The sequence below is a fragment of the Silurus aristotelis genome (assembly GCF_946808225.1).
Source record: "Silurus aristotelis genome assembly, chromosome: 13".
NCBI classification, from domain to species: domain Eukaryota; kingdom Metazoa; phylum Chordata; class Actinopteri; order Siluriformes; family Siluridae; genus Silurus; species Silurus aristotelis.
This window is the reverse complement of record NC_139586.1, coordinates 4,777,565-4,805,240: the sequence shown is the minus strand read 5'-3', so window position 1 is coordinate 4,805,240 and position 27,676 is coordinate 4,777,565. Positions and strand designations below refer to the sequence as shown.

Below are 27,676 nucleotides of genomic sequence, written 5' to 3'. Positions count from 1 at the left end.
CTGCTTCTAACACATCAGCTTGACAGTAAAGGTGCTTTATACTTGTCACATGTACTTTACAGCAGTGGTCCCCAACCTTTTTGCGCCACGGACCGGATTAATGTCGGACAATGTTTTCACGGACTGGCCTTTAAGGTGTGGTGGATAAATACAAAATAAAATCAGACAACCATAAAAACTGGTCTTTTCTAAATATAATAAAAGTAAATCCACGGTGGTGTTTGTTCATTTTGCTCGGCTGGGGGTTTTAATTTAGCGGTAATGTATTGTGTGTTAGCGGCCGGAGCAGCCCCTTTAAGAAGGTAGTGGATGGAGGTAAGACATGTGACTGAGGCATCATGACATGCTTCGAGTGAGTCATAGACAGATGTGGCGGAGAGAATCCGGTTCATTTTCCAAAATAAAACATGGTTTAGAATCAGATAGTAAATAAAACAGTTTGACCCACGGACCACTGCTTTACAGCACAGTGAAATTATTTGTGGATACATCACCCCTGGAGCAAAATGGGTTAAGGGCCTTGTTTAAGGGCCCAAGAGTGGCAGCTTGGTGATATTGGGGCTTGAACCCTGGTCCTTCCGAACAGTTGAGCCGTAACCACCCGAGATACCGCTTTATTTAACTGCTGTACGGATCTGCTGGCGTCAGAGTCCACCATATTTTAAGGCCGATTGGTGAAAGATGGACTGAAGTTTGGGTTTATTGGGAGGGACGGCATTGAAATGTGCTCTCAATGAAAAGCCTTTAAAATTTTCTTAGGTCAGACGATGATTACGCCTAATGGTAATTTTTACACCCACCTTTATTACACAACCTGTTTATCATCGTTCAGTACATAAGCTACGTCCACTTCTGATCCGAATCTGTTGTGATGTTGCTTCTGTACTTCTACAAGTAGACATTTTTAAAAAATCTAATTTTTTTTAATTAGTTTATCTTTGATTTTTTTTCCTGTGAATCCTCAAAGAAATGGGAAAACGACTCATTTTTTTCGTAGTTTGGTTCTGAGGTTTTAGAAGAACATTTTTTTTCCACATTTTCCTTTTAAAATTTAAAAAATACAATGACCAGAAGGTACATGGACCCAACTGTGTTTGAAAGGCTAGACAAGAGTCACTGTTCAGTACACCAGAATTACACTGGAAAACTTTTATTTATTGAGGACACTGGAACTGGTGTCAGGATGAGAAAAAAAGAAAAAAACGATTCATATTGGCAAAACAAACCCAGGGCGCAGGCAGAGCAAATTTATTTTGCACTTTCTTATAACATGCGGAGTAGCTCAAGTGAATGCTGAACAAAAAGGAGTCATGCACACACACAAACAAAATCAATACAAGCATAAAAATCAGGAAGGAAACTAATTTACTTACATACATTTGCTGCATGGGAATCAGAGCCTCTAAAGAGAAGTGTGTGGGAATGTGATTGCCTAATGATTGAAATAAAAACTTCACTAATGCAAACTGACATACAGTCTGTGCACCACTTTGATAAGAAACTACTGCAGAAATCACAGAAAACGAAGATGCGTGTGAGAGAAAAGGAAAAAATGGTTCAGATTGTTTTACTGATGAAAGAAAAATTAAAAAGGAAACGTGTACGAGCACAAAGTCGTGAAGTGAAGTGATGGATTGGTGAGGATTATTCATCATTGTCCAATTCTCTTTCGATGCTGTAAGCCATAAAGAAAGCGTCGGGGCGGGAGGGGACAAGAGAATGACCGGGTCTCACAATCTCAAAGCCCAGGAAACTGAAAGTCCGCAGGAGCGATGCTGTAGGGACACGGGGAAGAGTGAGTTTATTGAGCGAACACTTTAAAACACGAACGCAGAGCTGAGAAAATACATACCTCTGTCCTCACGGTTCTTCTGGAAGCAAATGAAAACGTAATCAACCTGAAGCTTCTCCTCTGCAAACTCGAGCAGGAGTGCAAAGCTGCAAGATTACAAATATAACAAGGGGTCGTGTTAATATCTGAATGAAAAGTCTACATGCAAGTTCTTGTACGAAGTCTTCACTGAAATAAAGATTTACCACAGATCATCTGTTTTGTTATTTCAGGTAATAGTGTGTATTAAGTTATCTTCAGATCTGCTACTGGTGTACACAGAGGTGTGTGCTTATACACAGGGTTTTCTCCACATCCCCCATGAAAACCTGCAGTACTCCATACCGATAGTTTTTCCGGACTGCGTCTATTGGTCTTTATACAGTACGAGAGCGGCCTCTAGAGGCGAATTACTGGTGCCACAAACTGTTTGTTTTGACTCCCTGGAAACAGTGCACACTGCCTTTACAATTTAAAGTGAGATCTTTCTTCCAATGCTCTGAAACCTGTTCCCGTAGACAATTGTATAAATTATACACCGAAAAGACGGCAGACAAAATGCTGAGTTTTCAATATCATATAATTATTACTGCTAGAGCGCTCACATTATCTGTATCTTTTCTATAAAACCCTGGGTGAGAACTCGCCTTATATATTTTGAGGAAGCACTGAATTAGCTCGTTCCTGTGCATTACCAAATTCTTACACATTTTTTAAACAGGGTGCTGTAGATACACTATATGGACAAAAGTATTGGGACACCCGACTTTTCCCACCAAATGTGGTTCTTCCACAAACTGTATTGTGCAGGACATCTTTGAGTATGGTAACATTACATTTTTCCTTCACAACAACCAGGATCAACTCGTTCCAGCATCACAATGCCCCTGTGCAGAATGCCAGCTCCTAGGAAGATATGTTCTACATGGGTTCCAGTGGAAGACCTCCTGTTAGAGTGCGCTGACTCTGTAGACCACCTTTGAGACAAATGTGAACACTGACTGAACCCCAGGAATCCTCACCTCTATCAGTACCTGGCTTTACTAACACGCTTGTGGCTGAATGAGCGCAAATCCACACAAAATCTATTGGAACATCTTACAGAAAAAGTGGAGGTTGATGAAACAGCAAATGTAGACAAAAAAGGAGATACAAATCCTACAGTCAGGAGCCCAGAAACCTGTCCATTAATGTATATACTGTACTGGAGACAAGATCAATCAAAGTGATTTTATTCATAAAAAAACAAATGATAATTGCAGTAACCATAGCACCATGCATATGTGGGTTTCTAACCTGTCCTTGCTTCCTTCAGGAAGTGCTCCTGGGGGGATCTCGATGTAAAGCCTTAGTCCAACCAGCGATCCCCTCCACACTACCGGCTTGATCTCGGAGCTGCGCCGCTCGAAGAGCAAAAAACGCACGCGGCTGTTCGAAGGTCGAGGCTCTTCAAGGACCAGCATCTGAGTGTCCTAGTGAATGGAGGAAAGAAAAATCAAAATCAAACTCAGGCTATTTCTTCACCAACTTGATAAAACACAGAATGCAGTTGGGCGCTTTCTTTCCTTTAATCATTCAACAGGTTAGCGTGAAAGCACTTATCTTCCCAGAATTAGGCAATAACTTACTAACTACCACTTGACATGAAATATTGCTGAGATTTATTAGGGTTGTACACAAAATTCAAGGTGGGGGGGGTTGTTTGGGGTGAAATGCAAAACATAAAACTGCTTTTTTAAAATAATGCAGGTTATTATAATTAACATTTGTGAATAACTTACATTTTTTAAACAATAAAATAAAAAAGCTTGGTTAAATCATATTAATTTTTTATATTATATAAAAGAATAACTCAAATGAATGCTATACACTATTATTTTGATTAAATTGATTAAGCAAATAAATTCCCACAAATTAAACTGATTCAATAAAATGTAATAGATTTTATAGTTTACATTTGTTAGACCCAATTCGGGTAATACAGATGTGTATGTAAGTGTTTTACATTTAGGATTTAACTTTCTAAAGATATCTTCTACATAATGTTAAAAAATAAATAAATAAAAAAAAAACCTCAAGGTACGAGACAGAGACTAAAATTATATATAATTATATAAATATATATATATATATATATATATATATATATATATATATATATATATATATATATATATACAGTGAGGAAAATAAGTATTTGAACACCCTGCTATTTTGCAAGTTCTCCAACTTAGAAATCATGGAGGGGTCTGAAATTGTCATCGTAGGTGCATGTCCACTGTGAGAGACATAATCTAAAAAAAAAAATCCAGAAATCACAATATATGATTTTTTAACTATTTATTTGTATGATACAGCTGCAAATAAGTATTTGAACACCTGAGAAAGTCAATGTTAATATTTGGTACAGTAGCCTTTGTTTGCAATTTCAGAGGTCAAATGTTTCCTGTAGTTTTTCACCAGGTTTACACACACTGCAGGAGGGATTTTGGCCCACTCCTCCACACAGATCTTCTCTAGATCAGTCAGGTTTCTGGCCTGTCACTGAGAAACACAGAGTTTGAGCTCCCTCCAAAGATTCTCTATTGGGTTTAGGTCTGGAGACTGGCTAGGCCATGCCAGAACCTTGATATGCTTCTTACAGAGCGACTCCTTGGTTATCCTGGCTGTGTGCTTTGGGTCATTGTCATGTTGGAAGACCCAGCCTCGACCCATCTTCAATGCTCTAACTGAGGAAAGGAGGTTGTTCCCCAAAATCTCGCAATACATGGCCCCGGTCATCCTTTCCTTAATACAGTGCAGTCGCCCTGTTCCATGTGCAGAAAAACACCCCCAAAGCATAATGCTACCACCCCCATGCTTCACAGTAGGGATGGTGTTCTTGGGATGGTACTCATCATTCTTCTTCCTTCAAACATGTTTAGTGGAATTATGACCCAAAAGTTCTATTTTGGTCTCATCTGACCACATGACTTTCTCCCATGACTCCTCTGGATCATCCAAATGGTCATTGGCAAACTTAAGACGTGCCTGTACATGTGCTGGTTTAAGCAGGGGAACCTTCCGTGCCATGCATGATTTCAAACCATGACGTCTTAGTGTATTACCAACAATAACCTTGGAAACGGTGGTCCCAGCTCTTTTCAGGTCATTGACCAGCTCCTGCTGTGTAGTTCTGGGCTGATTTCTCACCTTCCTTGGGATCATTGAGACCCCACGAGGTGAGATCTTGCATTGAGCCCCAGTCCGAGGGAGATTGACAGTCATGTTTAGCTTCTTCCTTTTTCTAATGATTGCTTCAACAGTGGAAATTTTTTCACTAAACTGCTTGGCAATTTCCCCGTAGCCCTTTCCAGTCTTGTGGAGGTGTACAATTTTGTCTCTAGTGTCTTTGGACAGCTCTTTGGTCTTGGCCATGTTAGTAGTTGGATTCTTACTGATTGTATGGGGTGGACAGGTGTCTTTATGCAGCTAACGACCTCAAACAGGTGCATCTAATTTAGGATAATAAATGTAGTGGAGGTGGACATTTTAAAGGCAGACTAACAGGTCTTTGAGGGTCAGAATTCTAGCTGATAGACAGGTGTTCAAAAACTTATTTGCAGCTGTATCATACAAATAAATAGTTTAAAAATCATATATTGTGATTTCTGGATTTTTTTTTTAGATTATGTCTCTCACAGTGGACATGCACCTACGATGACAATTTCAGACCCCTCCATGATTTCTAAGTGGGAGAACTTGCAAAATAGCAGGGTGTTCAAATACTTATTTTCCTCACTGTATATATGTATGTATATATATATACAAAAAATTATTTTATGGTTCAATACAGACCGATATGCAGGTACTTACAGAATAGAATAAGTTAGCTGAAAGATTGTGATCCCTCTGATCGTTCCCTCGCCCACCTGGGATCTTTAGGGGTGGGTGAGGGGCATCAGGAACACCACAGAGGCCCTGGAAACGGGTTACTGTAACAGCGAGTGCACCTGCTGGAACTGCACAAACAAATACATCACAAACAGTTACAAGGGGCACGTCACACACTCGGTCCTGTAGTACCTGTAGAATGCTCATTCCCTGTTTTTTTTTATTATTAGTATTTATTTATTTTTATCTGCTTCTGCGAATAAAATAGATGATTGCAATATTTCCACGAGAGGTAAAACATTGAGCAAGAACAGAAACACCAAACAAGTGCATATGCCTTACACAACAAGCCCTAACGTGTTAAAACAGGCGGCTTAGGAGCTTAAAAACCGCCACTGAGAGTCATTCTGACATAGTAACTGCGATTGTTGTTATTGTTGCTGAAAGCGGAGAGAAGAGTGACAGTTGTACTGCTGACACATCAGTATGACGCAACAGCTGCACAACAGCTAACGTAGAACGTGACCCTGTGTTCAGGGCACACAAACATTGCCGCAACAAGATGGCGAAGTCAGAAGGAGATGTGGACACTGGAAATGTGGACAATGGATCAAAAATAAATAAATAAAAATTGCTCCATGTAAAACAGTATTAAAATTAAAAAATTACAATAGTACTTAATCATAAAACTGTGCTAAATGAAATATATTAATTATATGAATAAATCTATTTATATAATAAATTAATTATAATTAATAAATATTACGCTCTTTGTGAAAAAAGCGCAGTCTCGCTTGTCCAAACAAACAGCACGCGGTAGCAGTAATGTGCCTCTAGAGGCCGCTGTTGCATTGTCGCCACCGGCTCTCACCAGGGACAAACTTATACTTATAAAGAGCATCTTATTCATTTTAATCACCACATTATCTGTTTAAACAAATACAAATCCGCTATACAATTAAAAATGTATTGAACTGAATATAATTATAACGACAGCAGAAGTTATCTGCCACACACGCAACCCTGAAAATATACCGGTATGGATTTTTGAAGTGGCAATTCTACTGCGCAATGTCAAACGTTTCAAGTAACAGTTTAAGTGAGCATGTACAATGAATCTCCAAGAAACCAGAATGTGGTGAAGCCAGAATGTGGTAACACCAGAAAATAACAATAGCCACGTTTACAATGTACACGTTTTTGTCATTCTGATTAAAATCATTCTGATTGAATGATTTGTTGTCTGTTTAAATAAAACGTTATTTAATCCGATAGTGTGTTTGCATGTGCCCACGCTTTTTAACTGAATGACTTTGTGACATGCGCACATTAGTCTGGGTCCTGTCCTGTCAACATGGTGTTCTATTATTCCTTATGCGTGTTATTATTATGTTTAGTGTTGCTCTTAATCAAAATAATTTGTATTCATACTACTGCTGGAAGGTAAGAGGGTAAAGATGGGCACAGGAAGTAAACGGTTTAACGCGTTCACATGTCAGGATTTTTATTTTTGTTCGGGTTTATAGAAAGTCTTATCACCATATCACTCAAACTGATTACAATTCCGCTCGGTTTGGGCATTTTTATCCAGATTGAGGCGTTTACATGGATTGGATTTGTGACCGATTACAATGCTCTGTGTAAACACACCTAATGAACGTAGCTAAACAGGCCAAGAGTGTCAGACAATGTTCAGATCTAACATTGGAATGAGGGATTTGTTGATTGGTGCCAGATGGGATGGTTTGAGTATTTCAGAAACTGCTGAAAAAATTTGTCAAGAGTTTACAATGGTGAAAGGTGTGAAAAGATGCCAGTGAGAAAGATCTATGAGAGATCTGCTTAGTGCTGACCAATCTATTAAAATCTATTGTAACTAAAATAATCAGTCTTTGCAGCTGTGATCGAGTCCCAGTGAGTCACAGAGATCACACTTTTCCCCTGTGTGATTGGCACAACTGGCATGACTGTGCTGGTGTCCCTAATAAAATGGCCAGTAATAAAATCCACACATCTAAGTGTTTAATTCCCCTGTGTTACCACCCCACAGATTTCCAATTCAATTACACCAAATGCAGGATTCAGTAACAGTAAAAGTACACATAGCATAATTCATACACAAAAACAGAAAGACACAGAAATATATATATCTTTGTGTGTCTTTCTGTTTTTGTGTATGAATTATGCTGTGTGTACTTTTGAAAGTAATGAAAGAAATACCAGTAAATAAAGAGATAGAAAAAAAGAAATTAAGGAAAATCTGAAAGATATACAAAAATAAAAAGCTATACAAACAAGAAAGAAAGAAAGAAAGAAAGAAAGAAAGAAAGAAAGAAAGAAAGAAAGAAAGAAAGAAAGAAAGAAAGAAAGAAAGAAAGAAAGAAAGAAAGAAAGAAAGAAAGAAAGAAAGAAAGAAAGAAAGAAAGAAAGAAAGAAAGAAAGAAAGAAAGAAAGAAAGAAAGAAAGAAAGAAAGAAAGTCGGCGGGATTAGGGGCCTTGGCTCAGGAGCCCAGACGCGGCAGCTTGGCGGTGCTGCGGCCCGACCCGACCCTCAGTAGCCCCGTGCCTCAACCTCCGAGCTCCCGCTTCCCATCAACCCATATAACACTCAGTTCAAACCGACATCTTAATATTTTTATATAACAATAACTAAATACATAATTTATACTGTCAATACGCGTATATCTAAAATATTATTTATATTTGGCAGGAAAGCGAGGTAGTGAAACAGCAAGGTTACGTGTTAGCAACAGCAGCTACCGATGCTAACGCTAACAAACAGTGCTAATCAGCGTCAACTAGCGCCTGAGGGAGGAAGAAAAATAAAGTTTTCTTATTTGTAAAATAATTCGGACACATTTTATTAATTTAGTGAATGTGCGTGTTGGTGTGTGTGTAAGTGTGTGTACATGTGTGTAAAGTGTTGACCAAAGTCCAGGAAGGCTTTAAAGTCCACCAGGCCGCAGAGCTAGCCAGTTAGCCCGCATTTAGCTTAGCTTTAGCATTAGGGTCAGTTGAGAGGATAATATCGGACCCCTACCTCTTGATCTCAGTGTTATTGTGGTCGACTTCGATCGGCATCGTGGGGAAATTTCTCTCCTTCTCTCGGGCAAAACAGTGACTATTCAGGATCGTCTGCAGGTTCGATTTGACCATCCGGACAGCGTCGGCACCACCGCACTGCTCTACTTCACGACTCTCTCTGTGCGTGCGTGTGCGTGAAAAGGCAGTGAGCAGCAGCGGTGTTTATTACATCAGCGTTTATTCGGCCTGAGGCGTGTCTCCCAATAACACACACACACACACACGGCATAAAACTATACACTCTTTACACACTCTTTATACATTATACAACTATACTCTTCACACACAACTCTACACATAATACAACTATACCCTCACCACACACTATACACACTCACCACACACTATACATCTATACACTATACATCTATACACTCCACATACAAGCCACACAACACGACACATTATACAACTATACACTCACTACACACTATACATATTATACATCTAAACATTATACACACTATATACTCCACATACACTACACATCTATACACTCCACACACACTATACGCATTCCACACACAACACTGTACACATAATACAACTATACCCTCACCACACACTGTACAAACACCACACACACTCCACACAATATACATCTATACACTATACACATTATACATCTATACACTCCACATACACACCACACAACATGGCACATTATACAACTATACACAATCCACACAACACATATACATTATACAACTATACACTCCACACAACACTATAGGCATTCCACACACAACACTGTACACATTATACAACTATACCCTCACCACACACACACTCCACACACTATACAGCTATACACTATGCACATTATACTATACATCTATGTGGAGTGTATACACGCCACATATACTCCACATACACACCACACAACATGGCACATTATACAACTCTACACTCTACACACACACAACATTTTAGACATCAGACAACTATACACTCCACACAACACTATACACACAATCCACACAACCTATATACATTATACACCTATACACTTCACACAACATATATACATTATACAACTCTAAACTCCACACAACACTCTATACAGACTTTTCAAAACATATCTACATTATACAACTATACACTCCACACACATTATACACTCTATACACTCTAAACAACTATACACTCAGCACACACTTCACCCAACACTATACACATTAAACAACTAAACAGACACACTTCACACAACCTTCTACACACGCTACACAGCACTCTATACATTATACAACTATACACTCACCACACATTACACACACAAGCTACACAATGTTATACAAATTGTACAACTATACACTTCACACACTCTACACACAATATTCAGCTATACACTCATCATACACTCTACACACACTCCACACTGAAACAGCACACACACTCAAATCATAAACTGCTTTCTGTATAAATATACTACACAAAACGACAGGATTTCACACACGGAAGCTTGTTCAATTATAGATTTGATTTTTTGTAGTGCTTTTAACAATAGACATTGTCCCTGAGCAGCTTTACAGAGGCTATAAAATGTAAATTTATACATTAGTGCTTATAAGTTTATTGCTAATAAGAAAGCCAGTGGCGATTGTGACGAGTAAAAAGTTCCTGATATGGTCTGAGAAAGAAACCTTGAGAGAAACCAGATTTAGAAGGGAACCCATCATCCTTAAATATAAATACATTATACAGTGTGAACAGGGAGCAAGTAGGGACTCTGGCAAGACCAGCATAACTAAAAGGGAGAGCCAGAAGGTAGCACAGATATGAGGGATTTCAGGGTATAAGACTGTCTGCCACATCATCATGAAACATTGCAGCATTATTTAAAACAATCTGGTTTTGATCAGCACAAAGACTCCTTTTTAATTCACACAATTCATTTTATAATAGAGGAAAAGGAGAGGAAAGCAGTGTTTAATGTTTAATATGTTGGACCTATAATTAAAAATTTCAAATCTGAGCACCTCCAAGTTACCTGTTCTGGGCCCCCCAGCATTGCTCTTAACCCTCAACTGCTCTGTTGTATAAATGGAATAATTGTAAGTCGATTTTATTTGTGTAGCACTTTCAACAATCTACATTGTCCCAAAGCAGCTGTACAGAGATAAATAGATTATTTAGAATTAATAAATTACCCTCTAAGTTTATCCCTAACAAGAGGGCCAGTGGTGACTCTGGCATTGAAAATTTCCTGAGATGGTATGAGGAAGAATCCGTGAGTGAAACCAGACTCAAAAGGGAACCTGCCCTCATCCTCTACAAAATATACATTCATTACAGTTCCATCATTGTTAAGATGTGAAGTGATGAGCGCTAAAATGCAATCTGTGGCCCTGAAGCATTGTAGTAGACTGTTGATATTCATTACATTCCCAATCTTTCTTCATGGCTCCTCATGAGTCCACAGGAACCTGTTTATGGGGAACCACCTTTAGCTGCAGCAAGTGATCCTGAAGTAGGGCATCAGGATGAATCAGGCAAGAAGAAAGGGACAGGATCGATGGCCAAAGTACCACAGGAGCATGTTTGACTTGGCAGAGAGAGAAAGAGAGAGAAAGTGGGGTGGGGTGATTAGAGTCCAAGTAGGGACTCCGGCTGAGACTGGTTAAGTCGCTCTGGATAAAGGCGTCCACCAAATGCTATAAATATAAATATATTTCCCCACATTCAATGTTTATTGTAAAGGTAAAAGAGCACGTGAGGGGGCGGGGGGGGGGGGGTGGCAGGGGGGAGACGGACGTAAATCTCAACAGTAAAGTGAAACCCGGTCGACCCTGCTCAGCCATGTTTACTGTAACCTGCTGCCTTTGATTTTTTTTTTTTTTTTTTTTTACAATCCACTTTCAGCTGTGCCTGTCAGTCAATAACTCATTTCTGACACTTGAGTTCACCATATCCACCCTCTCCATGACCACGCACGGTACGTATTTATACCTTCTTCATCGCATTGATATTCCTTCCCATATGTATATACAGATCATTTTTATGTACGTATAGATTTCATGTCATTTTAGTTTTCTGCAGTTCAGCCTGAAGTCTATTTGAAGGTGTGTAGAAACACACTGTGTGTAGAAACACACTGTAGAAAAACACTGTTGTGGTTCTTCTACAGCTGATTTCAAGGCACTTGAAATGACATAAGGTTTTGTATTCATCTAAAACTACTGAATCAGATTCGGATGAGACGATGATCTAAATCTGGTGTGTTTTGTTAATCTCTGCTGCTCACTTGTTGTCACAAACATAGTTTTAGTGGATTCTAAATCCAGAATGAGGTAGGATTCTGGCAAAGACCAGGTCTGGTAGCACATTTACAGTCTAGACTCCAACTTGAGATCTCTGCTCCTCTGATTCTGGTCTTTTAATTGTTCCTTTTAACTGTTTACACCTTTATGGGTGACTGGGGTTTTCCTCCTATTCACCAAAGCTGTAGAATTCTCTCCCTATTGAGACAGTCTGAATCTTTTAATGTTTTTTTAAATCTGCTCTTAAAACATAATTTATTTTCAGGATAGCTTTCAAGTGATTTTTTTTGGTGATGTATCTGTGATGATTTATTTTATTTTACTATATTTTATTTTTCTATTATTAAATTAAATTAAATTAAATTAAATTAAATTAAATTAAATTAAATTAAATTAAATTAAATTAAATTAAATTAAATTAAATTAAATTTTATTGCTTGGAAAGTGCTTTAAGATGTAACTTTAAAAATAAATATTAAATAAATAATTATTAGTAGTAGTATTATGATTAGTGCCTGCCAAAAGTGTGGAAACATCTAATCTTTAATGATTTTTGAGACACATACATGTTCGTTTTTTTTTTTTTTTTCTATGCACCAAACTAACTGAAATGCAAAAGCACACTGAAATTTACCAGAAAATAAATGGAAGAAGCTTCTCTGGAGTCCAAATTTCAAATTTTTGGCTCTAATAGAATAACGTCTGACAGAGAACAGCAGAGTTAGTTAGCAGACTGCCCAAGAGGCATGACATTTGTTCCTTATAAGTTTTTCCCTAATGAGCGAGCAAGTGGCAAATGTGGAAAGGAAAAACTCCCGAAGAGTACATCGTATGAGGAAGAAACCTTGAGAGGAACCAAACTCAAAAGGGATCCATTTTACTGAGTAATTCAAGAACTTTAAGAATGGATTTTGGACTGTATTTAATATCAATAGTCTACTACAATGGCTCAGGGCCACAGGTTGCATAAACAATTCTGCATTTTAGCATCTAGCACTGAATGGCACACCTCAAGAATGATGGATGGACATTCATTGCCACCCAGATGAGGATGGGTTTCCCTTTTTGAGTCTGGTTCCTCTCAAGGTTCCTTGCCACAGTTGCCATGGGCTCGCTTATTAAAGATAAACTTACAATTACAAGGAACGCACTTACAGGCACTAAACTTCTTTCTTTTATACAACATTATAACTGCATTATCCCTCAAACTGTACGTTGCTTTGAGTCCATGTGCAGTGTTGCGTGAATGCGCTATACAAATAAAGATTACTATTAATGTCCATTCAGTATAGTTACATCATTGTTGAGGTTAATTCATTGAAATCATTGTTACTTTCTAAGTGGCCTATTTTAAGGTGCCTTAAGCCAAGCTACATTATCTAGAGTGTAGCGGAACGTTGATTCTAGACATTCAGTAGACCAGTCACTCTGTATGGGGTCCAATCAATGTCGATAATTTGATTTATTATTGATAAACTCGTTGCAGTAGTTGATGTGAATGTGCGTTTTACGCGGTAACATGGCTAGGTACATGTTCTAAACCTGAGGTGGATTTTAAAGGATATGAGGTAATGATCTGAAATAACTTCAACTTTAATTAGACCGTATGAACTACGGCCATATTTTCTATATTTAATCCGAATGTTATTATTAAATCTCACTATCACCACTCTGACCGGGGTCTTATTACATTCTGATTTATTCCTGTTGAAAATCCAGGATGGACACAACTGCCATTCTTAAAGGGTTTTCCTGATTATAACAGCGAATATTAAAATCACTGACAATTAATGCTTTGACTAAAAATGTAGCAAAGTTTGAAAACCAGAAAAGGGCCCTGAGGGAATATATAGGTGTACAGATGTTTCTAATGAAGTGGACAGTGAATGTATATGAATTTGTTTAATCTCATAGAGAAATATAGCCGGATTCTGTCCATTATGTCTTTGAGTGAGGTGGAGAACCCATGGAAAGGAATCAGCCTGAACCGCTGCATTGTCCTGGCCATAGCCATTGTGGTGCTCCTCTCTGGAGTTGAAATGGTTCAAGGTAAGTGATTTTTTACATGTACATGTGCACATTTTCTCCATATATTCCAGCCTGTCAGATTTCAAAGCTCCCACACTTGGGCCCTTGAGCAAGGCTCCAGGGGCACCCTATCATGGTTGACCCTGCGCTCAGACCCCAGGTTTAAAAAAAACAAAAAAAAAACAAGCTGGGATATGCAAAGAAAAAAAATATCACTGTGCTTTAATGTACATGTGACTAAATAAAGGCTCCTCTTCTTCTTTTTAGATTCAGTTAAGCCGATTTTCGAAGTGGCGGAAGATACTGATGGCATGAATCCGGTACTATATATACTGTATATACTGTGTATATATATATATATATATATATATATATATATATATATATATATATATATATATATATATATATATATATATAAACTAAATATACGGCTCATTAGGGGTGTCCCAAATTAAGGATTTACATAGTCGAATTAGAATTTTAAAGCCACTATGTACAGAACATCACACAAAGATCTAGAAAAAAAAAATCTATATACATATTTTGGGTCAATAAACCTAAAAAATAACCAATAAATAACACATTTTCTTCAAATTAATTTCATTTGGCTAAATTGCCTGTGCGAGCGCGCTCTATGTACAGCGCGACATCAATGTACCGAAAAACAATACATAATAAATTTACAGAATTAAATTAAAACAGAATATATCATTACAGAATCTCCCAGACATTGTTCAATATTTCAATCCCTGATGCCAAGATGCTCACGTGTCAGTCACGGATCATGGAAAGGGAAAATTTAATCTATGGTTGGATATATTCAGCCACTTCAAAAATATTTATTAAAAACTTTTTTCTTTTGACATTTTTATTTACACAATTATTATAATCGCCTGTATATTAATTTATTGGGAGAAAACTGGTAGTGAAATCAGACCCCCATATCACTAAAATGCTGTGATCCTCGTTTTTCACACCTTTGACTGTGAGACTGGAAGTTGAATCAGGCTCCTCCTATTAAAGCATCAAATCTTTGACTACTTGGGGTCACCCCTAATTATAAATATTATAAATCCCCCATATCACCCCATATTATAAAACAATTTGTTTTTGTTTTTCAGTTTGAAGCCGCTTGGTGGGATAATCTTGCCTTTTGGAATTGGGACGGAAGCGAGTTTAGCCCAGACCAAGAAGCCAGGCAAGCCGGAGAAAAGACCGGGCCCAAAGGACTCCGCAAGCGAGAAAATCCTAACAAACTCCTAAAAGATAAAAATTGAACGTGTTAATCGAATCGGAATGAACAACTCGAGGGGAAAAGGACAGTCAGATAAATGAGTCTTTTAGTATCTAGTTTATTGCTGATCTGTAGGCATACAAAATGTAAAATACATAAGAAATAAGACATTATTTAGGTGATATTTATTATATTAAAAGTAGCATGCACAAGCAATGGTGTGACTAAATATGAGCATAGACCAACTTATTAGATGGAAGAAAAACATTCAAATAAAAATGGGAAAAAAATGTTACTCTTGAAAGGAATATCATTATTTATCTCAGAAAACAGAACCCAAAAGCACCAAAAACTGGTCAAATCCATTATTCCTTCAAAAAAGGTAAATCTCACCACAAGGGTTTTGCACAGCTGTAATTGACACTGATTAACAGATTGGATATGTTCTGCATGTTCTTGTTTGTAGTTTTCAGTTTTTAGAAAAATGTGTGCAATAGCAAAATAAATGATACATAAAAGGTCTGAGACATCTTTATCATATATATATATATATATATATATATATATATATATATGTGTGTGTGTGTGTGTGTTTGTGTGTGTGTGTGTGTGTGTGTGTGTGTGTGTGTGTGTGTGTGTGTGTGTGTGTGTGTGTGTCGGTTCCAGTGGTGGACAGTAACAAAGTAATTGTAATTCGTACCAAATTTTTTTTTCACATACGATGTATTTCCATTTGGGGAGACTTTTAACCGTAACTCCACTACATGTCAAAGTCAAATAACTTTTTACTCAACTACATTTTGCGAAATCAGTCATTTATTTTTATTTATTAGTGGATAAAAACTGGTCAACCACGAAGCACCGAACCCGGACTCTGTTCTAAACTTGTTTTGATTGGCGCTTGGCGGTATCTACTTATCACCAACATACAGTTCAGCATCAGTTCAACAGCGAATAGAACATTTTAAGAGGAATAAATGATGGAAGAACCTTCTGACTCGAACTCATCACAACACCCCTGATAAGTTTTTTTACTGGTTGAAAATAAGTTTTTGGGCTCATGATAATTTGAATAGATATCAATCAGTGTTTGACTCAGTAATCTGATTCTATTAATAGATCAGTGTGCTGAGAGAATATTAGAGTATTTTCACATAAACTGAGTTGATTAAGCAAAGATGATAATAGGAAAATTATAGCCATAATAAATCTTAGTACTTTGGATACTTAAGAAAATTTGAAGGCAAACACTTTTGTACTTTCTTTGTCCACCACTGGTCGGTTCTAATCTTAGCGACATCCACACTCTTTGGCAACCATGTTGGTCTTGTAAGAAATGGTCGTGTCGTCATTGTACACCTCAATCACACACAGGTCGTCGTACGTCACGGGCACACAGCAGAGCGTGCGGTTTAGAGGCTGTCCACTCTGGAGATGGCTGTTCAGCAGGATGGCGTGGTTATTACCGTTGATCAGCGGGAAACCACACGCTCCCTCACAGTTTTTAATGTTGGCCGTAGTGGGTTGCAACAGGTACTTCTCTAGAGACACAGTGAAACTCTCAAGGCGACACTGGCTAAGCTTCGGGCCTTCCTCGCCTCCTCGGGCGGCCCTCTGCGCTCTTTCTACCGCCCAAGCCCCAAGTACAGCCTGTAAAGCCTTTAGCAGTAAGACCGCCCTGTACTGGACCTTGCGCTGGTTTTCCAAACCTGTCAAAGAGACAAAATGAGACACACAAACATTTACAGCGACCTGGAAAAAAAAAAGGTAAGCAGATGACCTGTTTCTGGTGCTTCTCCGTCTTCAGGGAGTGCACTGAGGACACTGAGAATCCGTAGCGTATCCATCGCATCCCGCCCAACGTCCTCCATTCGCACTTGCGCTAGAGCCTGGTCTAGTTTGAATTTCAGCACCGAGAGCAATGATGGCTTTAGGTCCAGCTCCACTCGGTGGGCCGTCAGTCCTGAGGTTTGGCGGGGGAAGTAGAAGACGGTTGGATTGGTGGAATTGACCAGCTCAAGAAGAAGGGACTCGCTGGAAGACACTCCAAGAGTTAAAGGGGGCAGAGAGTGGAGAACACCGGGGCTGAGAGTTCTGACCTCATGCTGTGCAAGTAGTGGATTTCCTTGAGGGGAGACCTCATTTAAAAACTTCTGCAGTTCACACAAGAAGAGGAATGTCCTAGAAAAGGACAGAATGGTTACATCAGAGACAATGGTATACTTGGTTAAAAGACATTGCTTGGAAACATACCCATTTTCATGAGGTACATTTTCATGCTCAGGCTTCTTGGAGAACAAAAGAATCACTGGACTTGACTGCTTGACCCTGGTCTTTGTCCGATGCATGACGGCCTGTAATTCAGCCAAACCCATTTTCTTGTCTAAAAAATAATGCAAACATTCCCATACATTTCCATACAGCGATCAGGCAAGACATTATAACCACTGACCAGTGAAGAGAATAACACTGATTATCTCTTCATCATGGCACCTGTTAGTGGGTGGGATATATTTAAGTAACAAGTAAACATTTTGTCCTCAAAGTTGATGTGTTAGAAGCAGGAAAAATGGGCAAGCGTAAGGACTTGAGTTTGACAAGGGCCAAATTGTGATGCTAGACAACCTGGTCAGAGCATCTCCACATGCATCAATGAGAATTGGCCACTCATGACCTTGTCGACAGTTCATATTGACCACTGCAGACTGGGGACACCCCAAAAGAGCTGCAGTTTTGGAGATGCTCTGACCCAGTCATCTAGACATCACAATTTGGCCCTTGTCAAACTCGCTCAAATCCTTACGCTTACCCATTTATCCTGCTTTTAACACATCAACCTCGAAGGACAACATTTTCACTTGCTGCCTAATAAACCCACCCACTAACAGGTGCCATGATGAGGAGATAATCAGGGTTATTCACTTCACGTGTCAGTGGTCATGTTATACCTGCGTACATCATTAATCGTCCTAGTTGCAATACTTATGCAGGAAATACATCACCACTGTTATTCTGAACTTCCATCCTCAGTTTTACTTTCTCGTGAGTGAAGCCCTCTGCCTGAACTCCTGTAAGAACCAGAAAGCGTGTTGCCTGAGAAACACACACTACCTGGGACAGAATGAAGAAACAAATGGAAGAGAATGTCAATGTAAAACCTCACAACGATACTGTTACATTAGCAAACTATTGTTTTTCTTTCTATTCTTCTCACCTGGGTGTTCGGCTGAAGGTGCTGACTACTGAACTTTATCTTCAAGAAATCTGTGTTGCTGGAGTTGATGAAAAACAGGAGCACTACGGAAGTGGTTTGTTCGTAACATTTCTCAGGATTCGTGAATTGGAGGGTCAAGGTGATAGTCCCGTCTTCTTCGACATCCCAGTGTTCTTACAAAAAAAAAAGACAGGAAATAAAATTAATATAACGACAGACAGGGGAATGTAGAGACAAACTTGGAGCATGGTCTTTGCTTGCAGATATGCACACTACTCAAAAATGAACATCCGCCGTACCTTTTTTGCTGTGCAGAAATTCTGGAGTGGTGTTGTCAATCTGCAGCGTCTCAAATTGGGAATGTCTCGCGCCATTGTGCTGGGAACAAAATCCCAACTGAGAGAATTCCTGGTTTACCAAACTACTGTCCTTATTCCAAACTTGTTGGATTGCAAGAAGGACTTCTTGCAGTGCATCAGGATTTTGCAGCTCCTCCTCAAAAGTGGGCATGTCATGCAAAGGAGGCTGCAAGGGAGAAGGTGTAAAACTGGCAGGACCTCCAGAGGACATATGTCCTGTAAACAGGTGCACAAATACGTTAGTGACCTTGCTATGGAATGCTGCATGAAAGCACGCAGTTTAATCGTTGTAGGAAATCGTTTCTAGCTCAGTGCAAGCGGTCTAAGAACAGAATCGTAGCCAGGCTTTGCTAAATGCAAGATCTTCCCTATAGGAAATCTAAAGAAAACATCAGAAGTTTGAGACTGACCTGGCAATGACTGGACTGCTATAAAGTCCTCATCTTGGTTAAGCTCCGTCTCATCATTCCCAAGTGGTCCTGTGAGCACCGCTGTTGGCAGGAGCAACGACAGCCAAAAGCACATCTTCACACCCATTCTCACATCAAGTCAGTGCTTGTGGAAGGATTCAACAATGCAAACGAATTTTATACACAACGTCGACATTCCTGAAGGAAACAAGCTGCCAAAATAGCTTCACACTACCGTGTCCTTGAATGGAGGGATTTTAATGTGTGGCTTTTGTTTTATTAAGGGGGTTGAAGCAGACAGTGCAGATGGGAAGAAACATTATTAGAGCCTACAGATAAAGACAGACACCGGATTACTTTACTGACTCCCCGGGTGTTTCACCTCAAAAGTCAACAGCTAGAGCTGATAGTAATACATCAGGGCATTCCAAAAATACTCATTAACAACAGATCTTTGTTTCAGTGTATGTTATTCATTTCAGTTATCGTAAAATATACTGGACTTTTATATATATTATATATAGCAGTATCAGGCTGTGCATTTTACACCCAGGCCTTCAGCGGTGTACTGCCTGAATCCAGTGTTGGACAAAGTAGACAAACCATGTACTTAAATTACAGTAGAGATACACAAAAATATGACAAAAGTAAAAGTGTCCCTTTAAATGCTCATTTGGGTAAAAGTACAAAAGTATTTACCTTCATACGTACTTAATTATCAAAAATTACTGATTTATTATTGCTATAATATTCTTATCATTTTTGTCACAAGACTCTTTGCTTAATCAACTCCGTTTATGTGAAAAATATCTAATTTTACTCTCAGCACACAGATCTATTAATAAAATGATATTAATGAGTCAAACACTGATTGATATCTATTAAAATGATCATAAACTCAAAACCTTCTTTTTGACTACTATATAAAACTGCGGTCACGGTGTTGTGGCGAGTTGGAGTCCGGAGTTTCTTCCATCATTTATTCTTCTCAAAAGTTTCTGCTTGATGTTGGACTGATGCTGAACTGTATGTTGGTGATAAGTAGATACACCAAGCTGCAATCAAAACAAGTTCAAAACAGAGTACGCGCTTGATCCTGATTGGTGGATTGCTGCGTGCTTGATAAGTTTATGCCATTACTAAAGCAAGAAACCCAATGAACACAATTCAACAAGTCTCCTTTTCACTGCCTGCATACATCATTTTGAGCAAAAGCATCAACAGTAACCTCATAAAATGTTCCTGTGCATTTTGGAGCATTTTATTGTGCATTACAGTGGAGACCTGGATTTGTCTCCCTCCCGCAAAATGTAAAAGTAGTTTTATTTTCAATGCACTGACTGTTTCTTCCTGTTAATCTGCCACTTTGTTTCGATTGTTTTCCTTTTAAATGTGAATAATAAAAAAAACAGAAAATTAACAAACGTTTCGTTTAATTTGTATTTGACTTTTTATGTAAATGAGGAACATGAAACATCAACTGAAACGATATATATATATATATATATATATATATATATATATATATATATATATATATATATATATATATATAGGCCAAGAAAGCAAGCAAGCAAGAAAAAAAGCAAGAAAGAAAGAAAAAAAAAGAAAGCAAGCAAGCAGGCACAAAAGAAAGAAAGAAAGAAAGAAAGAAAGAAAGAAAGAAAGAAAGAAAGAAAGAAAGAAAGAAAGAAAGAAAGAAAGAAAGAAAGAAAGAAAGAAAGAAAGAATCTATCTATCTATAACTCGTCTGCATCCTGGGGATGTGAAATGTACACCAATTGTGAGTTTTCATTCAAATTCCACATAAAAGAAAGCACAAAAGTATAAATAGTTTATAAAAAACAGTCAGTGTATGTTTTATACATAGAGTTTGACACACAAAATCCACTTGGCATTAACAGAAAGTCAGAGGACACGGGTATCTGCATTTCTAAGGCATTGTGTTGTGGGGTTTTTATAATACACGTATAAATAGGTCTTTTTTTTGGGTCTGGAGTCCTGGAGTGATTTATGCAAAAGGAAAAAAGGTAAGAAAAACTATGTATAAATATGGACAATTAAGTGCTTGGACCCCTAATAATAACAATATTAATAATAATAATTTAATCATCGTCATCACTACTAATCCTTAGTAAAGCAGGTGAATCCAGAAAGTTAGTTCTGTTGGATCAAAATAGACTTCAACCTTGAGATATGCCTCGGTATGACCGGACAACACAGACTGCGGAACACACACACAGCTGCAAGGTCTTTATTTTCAAGGTCTTTATTCTGGCAAGTATATGAGAATGAAACCACAAAGAATGAGAAAAAAATAACCTTAGACACTTTTCGAAAATATTTTTAAAATGAGCCAAAAATGTATTAAAGCCTAGAAAGAATTGAACATCAAATTCCCAGGAAAAGTTTCAAACGTTTCTTTAAGAAATACCATTCAGGGTTTCTTCTTTAATTGAGTTGAATAATGTAAGTAGGAGTGGAACAAATACATCTAGCAAACACTTCTGCAGTAAATACATGATTCCCTCCATTGATTTCACAAACAAAAAAGGTGAGAGGCTCCTAGATTCAGACCCATTTTTAGCCAAGGTTGTGAGGAGATATGAAGAGTATGTTCTGTTCTGCAGTGGCAACACAACACTTGAAACAGTTCATCCTCAGTGGGATGTCTATGTGGGGATGTTTTTCAGCAGCAGGAACTGGAAGATTACTCAGGTTCGAGGGAAAGATGAATGCAGCAATGTGCAGAGACGTCCTTGATGAAAACCTGGAGCTCAGACTGGGGCGACGGTTCATCTTCCAACAGGACAACGACCCTAAACACACGGCCAAGATAACAAAGGAGGGGCTACGGGACGACTCTGTGAATGTCCTTGAGTGGCCCAGCCAGAGTCCAGACTTGAACATCTCGATGTTCAGAGATCTGAAAATGCACCGATGCTCACCATCCAACCTGATTGAGCTTGAGACGTTCTGCAAAGAATGGGAGAAAATGCCCAAGAATAGATGTTCCCAAGCTTGTAGCATCAAACATCATACTGTAATTGGTGTTAAAGGTGCTTCAACAAAGTATTGAGCAAAAGCTGTGAATACTTATGTGGACTTTATTTTCCATTTTTTTTATTTTTATTAAAATTGCAAAGATTTCAAACACACTTCTTTCATGTTGTCATTATGGGGTATTGATTGTAGAATTGTCCAGAAAATAATGAAGTTAATTGATTTTGGAGTAAAGCTGTAACATAGAAAGATGTACAAAGACTTTTCAGCCAAAACAGCTCAAAACCGTTTTTTTTTTTTTTCCCATGAACCATTTATATGTTTGCTTGTTCTTACTTGTAGAATTTGCACAATCACAATTTGCTTCAATTTGCAATCCCCAGAAAAACCTGAATGTAAAAATACATGCACAGGATCATTTTATGAGATTAATATCGATGCTTCGGCTAGAGATGATGTTGCAGCTGTGGCTGCAGTGAAAGGAGAATTTTTTTTAAATTATACTCACTGTATGAGATTCTTGTCTGTGATGCAGCTTCCTGTCACATTGCATTTCTCTATAATAGTAATGGTTTCTACAGTCGTGGATCATGACGTTATTAAAAGGGGGGGTTGATGCAGGCAGGAACCCACCAAACGCTTAAATATGAAATACATGGCCTGCATCTGATTACTTATTTCATTGTCATTTAATTACAAATAAATGGAGTGGGGAGTGGTGGCTCCAGCGGTTAAGGCGCTGGGTTGCAGATCGGAAGGTCTGGGGTTCAAGCCCCGGTATCGCCAAGCTGCCACTCTTGGGCCCTTGAGCAAGGCCCTTAACCCTCTATGCTCCGGGGGTCCCTTACGAGGGAAATATCAAGGTCCGTGACGTCGGAGTGACGTGGGGCCGCCTTCCCGTGGGCTCACCACCTGCAGGAGGGACCGTAAGGGACGGTGCTGTGAGGATTGGGCAGCAGTCGAAGGCGGGGGCCTGCTTAGACTGCTGCCCCCGCGACCCGAATTACGGATAAGCGGAAGAAAATGAATGAATGAATGAATTAATTACAAATAATAGAAATTTTACTTGCCCTAATGCAGAATCAGGGCAATATTAATTTATCCATAAACTATTTAAAAAAAAAAAAAATTATATATATATATATATATATATATATATATATATATATATATTCAGCTTGCCCTGATTCTGCAAAAATTAAAATAGGAACATTATAGCCGTAATAAATCAGAGAGTACTTTGGATACTTATGTACATTTGAACGTATTTGCCCTAAAATGTACAAATATCCAAAGTACTAATTTATTATTGCTATAATGGTTCTATTATACTTTTTGCTTAATCAACTCAGTTTAAGTGAAAAGACTGTTACTCTTAACACACCAATTTATTAACAGAATGATATTAATGAGTCAAACACCGATATCTATTCAAATTGATTGAGCCCGAAACCTTCTTTTTGACTACTATATTTAAAAAAAAAAAAAAAAGCTCAAATTGCGGCCACGGATGTTGTGGCGAGTTCGAGTCAGGAATTTCTTCCATCATTTATTCTTCTCAAAATGTTCTGCTTGATTTTGGACTCATGTTGGTGATAAGTAGATACACCAAGCTGCAATTAAAAGTTCAAAACGGAGTAGGTGCTCGATTCTGATTGGTGGATTGTTGAGTGCTCGACGAATCGTGATTTGAAGTTTTGATCAAATCACAAACCGGAACAACTGATTTCACAAAATGCATTAAAATTAAGAAGTTAAAGTCTCCCTAAAGTAAAAAGTACAAACACGTGAAAAAGCTACTGAAGTAGTTACAAATTACATTTACTTCATTTCTGTCCACCAGTGTGTAAAGGAACGAACACACACACACACACACACACACACACACACACACACACACACACACACACACACACACACACACACACACACACACAACCAGAAAAAGAATGAAGACTCGAACAGATCAAGGCAAACAAGGGTTTATTTTTCATTTATTATTAGAAACACTTCATTAAGCAATAGAACCAGCACCAACAACAGCGATTAGAACATTGGCGAAGACTTATTGCACCATCATCCTATACTGCTCTATGTGAAAAGTGGAAGTTTGGTCATTGGACATGACAGCGATGCAAGAAACTTTTCTTTCATATAGAACTAAACGCTCATCTTTATAACTTAGTGTGAAGAGGAAAATATGGTACAGAGCGCATGCGAGCACGCGCCGTGGCTGGAGAACGCTGGCAAGACGGGAGAAAAGAGGGAAAAAATAAAATCCTCATTATATAGAAACAATGCAGGATAAGAACATTAGTTCTCGGGGGGGAAAACATTTTAAATAAAAAAAATTCAGAAGATGAGCCGCGATTCTGAATCCCTTTTTATATATCGGAGACAAACGGTGACGTCAGACAAGTAAGGCATCTTCCTGAGACTACGGCTGGAAATGTGGACCTTTACAGTTTTAACGCCGGCGCTACGAACGCGTGAAGGTGCCTTAAAATGTAAAATTCTAATCTTGCATGTACCTGAGTAAATACAGAACTACTCTATCCTGTTGGCGTGCTAATAAGAAATCACACGAGCGCTTCCACACGGCCTCATTCTGGCCTTTCGAGAAGAGAGGAAAAAAAAAAAAAGAAGGAACAGGATCGAGCTCCGGAGAAAAGCGCGACCTTTACGGGGGTTCGCTAAGCTTGTCTTGTGTTTAGAAACACATAGCTGCACTTTCCTTGTTTAAAGTGTACGAGAGCACCGTTATTCACTGTTCTAAAATCTAATCCGACTACCCAGGAGCTTAAATCTGAATGAATATATATATTAAAAAAAGAAGAGGAAAAAAAGGAAAACACAATCGAGAAACACAAACAGGCGACTGTTACAGCTCACTTCAACAATGAATACATAATATATAGACAGTGCTGGTTAACATCCTACTTATATTCTCTGGCTGTTTCACACAACATCCTCAATTCACGGAGAACATCATAAAATTACACGTTTTCTAGTCCACATCGTCGCGAACAAACGGTCATCTGTTAGCTACATCGTCCTTAAACATGGTCCTGCTTTCTCAGATCCGCAACTTGCGCAAAAAACGTCGCAAGTCTTTTCTCAAGCCAGACACTCGGGAATGTAAAGAGAGCCGCTCTAGTGTCCTGGGATTGCTGGTTCTTGTCAGACTAAACTGATTCACAAAAACGTGAACGTGGATCCCACAAACACCGCTAACATCTCCCGCACACTTGATTGAAGTAGGGCTGGGCAATATGACTAATAATATCCAGAGAAAAGTCTGTAATTTTCCGAAGTATTGCAGAATATTGTGATTTCTTTTGAGTTGATCGAATACGTTTTTTTTTTTTTTTTTTGAGTGAATGCTGCTAGATTTGTTTTTGTTTTCTGCACGTGTATCCCATCCACCTTAAGGTTCAATGTTGGATTCCTCCTACAGTTCTGTCGCTCACTTCAATTTTTTGGACCATTCTGTGGAGAGTTTGTGTGGAAATTTTTGACGTTGTCCGAGTTTGTATATAAAAAAACAAAAACGATCTGGTACCAAAAACTTTGGAAAAATCAAAACCAGAGAGATCAAACATCATTATGAACATTATCTGAAGACCAGAAAAAGTTGGATCTCTGTGGTTTTGATTTTTCCAAAGGTTTTGGTACCAGATGATTTTATTTATATACACATTTATAATGTATATTATATACACACACACACACACACACACACACTTTATATATACAAACTATACAATGCAAGAAATTTCCACAGATTCTACACAAAATGAATTGGAGTGAGTGACCAGTCTGTGGGTGGAAACCAACATTGAGTTTTAAGGTGGACGGGCTACAGGTGCAGATAATCACACTTTTACTTCTAACAAACAAAAATAAAAAGCTATGATCAGCATTAAAAATATAAAATAAAATCACCTTTTCCTTCATGATTAGATGCATTGTGCTGTTGAAATATAAATATGGCGGATTAAAAGGAACAGCATGAATACTCAGATGTTCCTTGTAAAATTGTTCACATTGAACATCTCTTTTGTGCTCGAAACATTTTGCTGGAAGTTTATTTCCACGAGGGGAACCAAGTATTCAGACACTTTCACAACACCCTCAAACTAACAAAGGTCTAAAACTTTTTCAATTCACCCGAGCATTTGCTAAGAATTCAGCTCATCCTATATGGGAAAAGACAGGATGTGTGTATAATCCCATGCGCACCAAACCAACAGTGAAGGATGGAGATGAAAGAATTATAAAATTGTTTGGCAAAAAAAGCCCTGGAGTCATTACTTTTCCCTAAAAAGAAACGTGATGCACTGGGACAAACTGGAGGGGAATTTAATCTCATCTGCTTTAAGGAAATTCGATGGAAAGCTAAAACAAACGGGAACATTGCATGGCCGAACCAGTCTGCGGACCTGAATGCCGCCAAAATATTATGGAGTATTATGAAAAGAACATTTGAAGACAATTTGACAAAAAAAAAAAAAAAAAAAAAAAAGAAACGGGTCAAAATAATGATGCCACAAAACGTTTCTGACTTTAGAAGAGTCAAGCATGCAATTGAAAGTACACGGTGCTTATTCTGGGTGTCCGAACACTTTTGCTAACCACGTTCAAGAGAAAACGAATAAATATATTACAAAAAAAATAAATAAATAAAAAAAATAAAAAAGATATGAACAAGAGTTGGTCAGACTGCTTGCCCCCCCCCACTGTATACTAAAATACCGTTCCATAAAGCCAATCGTTTATTTTTTCTTTGTTGGTCATATCGCCCATTCCTACCGTAAAGCGTGCCCAAGAAAGATCATAATCAACCTGCAGAAAAGCTCTGAGCAACTCGAAGCAGGGCGGACAGAGGGCATTGCCTCCGAGAGCACCAAACGCCAGCACCAATGGAGACGGCGTCCCCACTTTAAAGTCTAGATCAAGTAAGAATTCGGTTAAAAATGCTTCGGATTAATGCAGCGCCTGATTGCTTTCCACGTGGTGCTACATAATGCGAGGTCCCTGTCAACAAAAGCACCCAGATTCTTGATGTTCCTAATATAAATAGGCACAGTCCAGAGTTAGATCTTAGCACCATGATTATTTTTTTTTTTTTAAGTTTTTTTTTTTTTTTGTTTGTCATGTACACACAAGTTGCACTAATTTATGCAGCACGTTAACACAAAATTAACAAAATGACCACAACAGAAATGATAAATATTCAAAATTATACAATTATACATTGAGTTATTTCCATTCACAGTACAAAAAAAAAAGTGGAAAAAAAGGGGAAAAAAGCGGCAGTTGCACAGTAGATTATTCTTTTTTTTTTGCCTTGTTATATTTTACCAGTGTTTGAAGA

General features: G+C 38.3%; 4 protein-coding genes across 4 annotated transcripts in view; 1 reads left to right on the top strand and 3 right to left on the bottom strand.

The window, feature by feature from the left end:
- rrp36 (ribosomal RNA processing 36) overlaps positions 1-6,068 on the bottom strand; it is a 101,626-nt gene extending 95,558 nt beyond the window's left edge. The window contains exon 1 of the mRNA XM_083558197.1: positions 6,062-6,068. The gene's annotated coding sequence lies outside the window, so the exon portion shown is untranslated. The remainder of the gene's footprint in view (positions 1-6,061) is intronic.
- oaz1a (ornithine decarboxylase antizyme 1a) lies at positions 1,228-8,936 on the bottom strand. Its single transcript, XM_083558229.1, is given in 6 exon segments — positions 1,228-1,775; positions 1,853-1,938; positions 3,128-3,303; positions 5,687-5,773; positions 5,775-5,832; positions 8,745-8,936. Coding segments are annotated over 6 exon segments (654 nt in total). The 5' UTR covers positions 8,861-8,936; the 3' UTR covers positions 1,228-1,644.
- Positions 8,937-11,458: 2,522 nt separating this feature from the next.
- On the top strand, positions 11,459-15,834 carry LOC310735452 (uncharacterized protein). Its single transcript, XM_083558225.1, has 5 exons — positions 11,459-11,488; positions 11,651-11,723; positions 13,963-14,097; positions 14,344-14,396; positions 15,201-15,834. Exons 1-5 carry the CDS (start codon positions 11,474-11,476, stop codon positions 15,354-15,356), a joined length of 432 nt encoding a protein of 143 aa, XP_083414351.1. The 5' UTR covers positions 11,459-11,473; the 3' UTR covers positions 15,357-15,834.
- An 83-nt stretch (positions 15,835-15,917) lies between these two features.
- amh (anti-Mullerian hormone) lies at positions 15,918-19,720 on the bottom strand. The gene is made up of 7 exons (XM_083558181.1): positions 19,297-19,720; positions 18,827-19,102; positions 18,528-18,700; positions 18,316-18,424; positions 17,567-17,696; positions 17,094-17,494; positions 15,918-17,022 (listed from the first exon to the last, which is right to left on the bottom strand). Exons 1-7 carry the CDS (start codon positions 19,421-19,423, stop codon positions 16,604-16,606), a joined length of 1,635 nt encoding a protein of 544 aa, XP_083414307.1. The 5' UTR covers positions 19,424-19,720; the 3' UTR covers positions 15,918-16,603.
- Between the last annotated feature and the right edge of the window lie 7,956 nt (positions 19,721-27,676).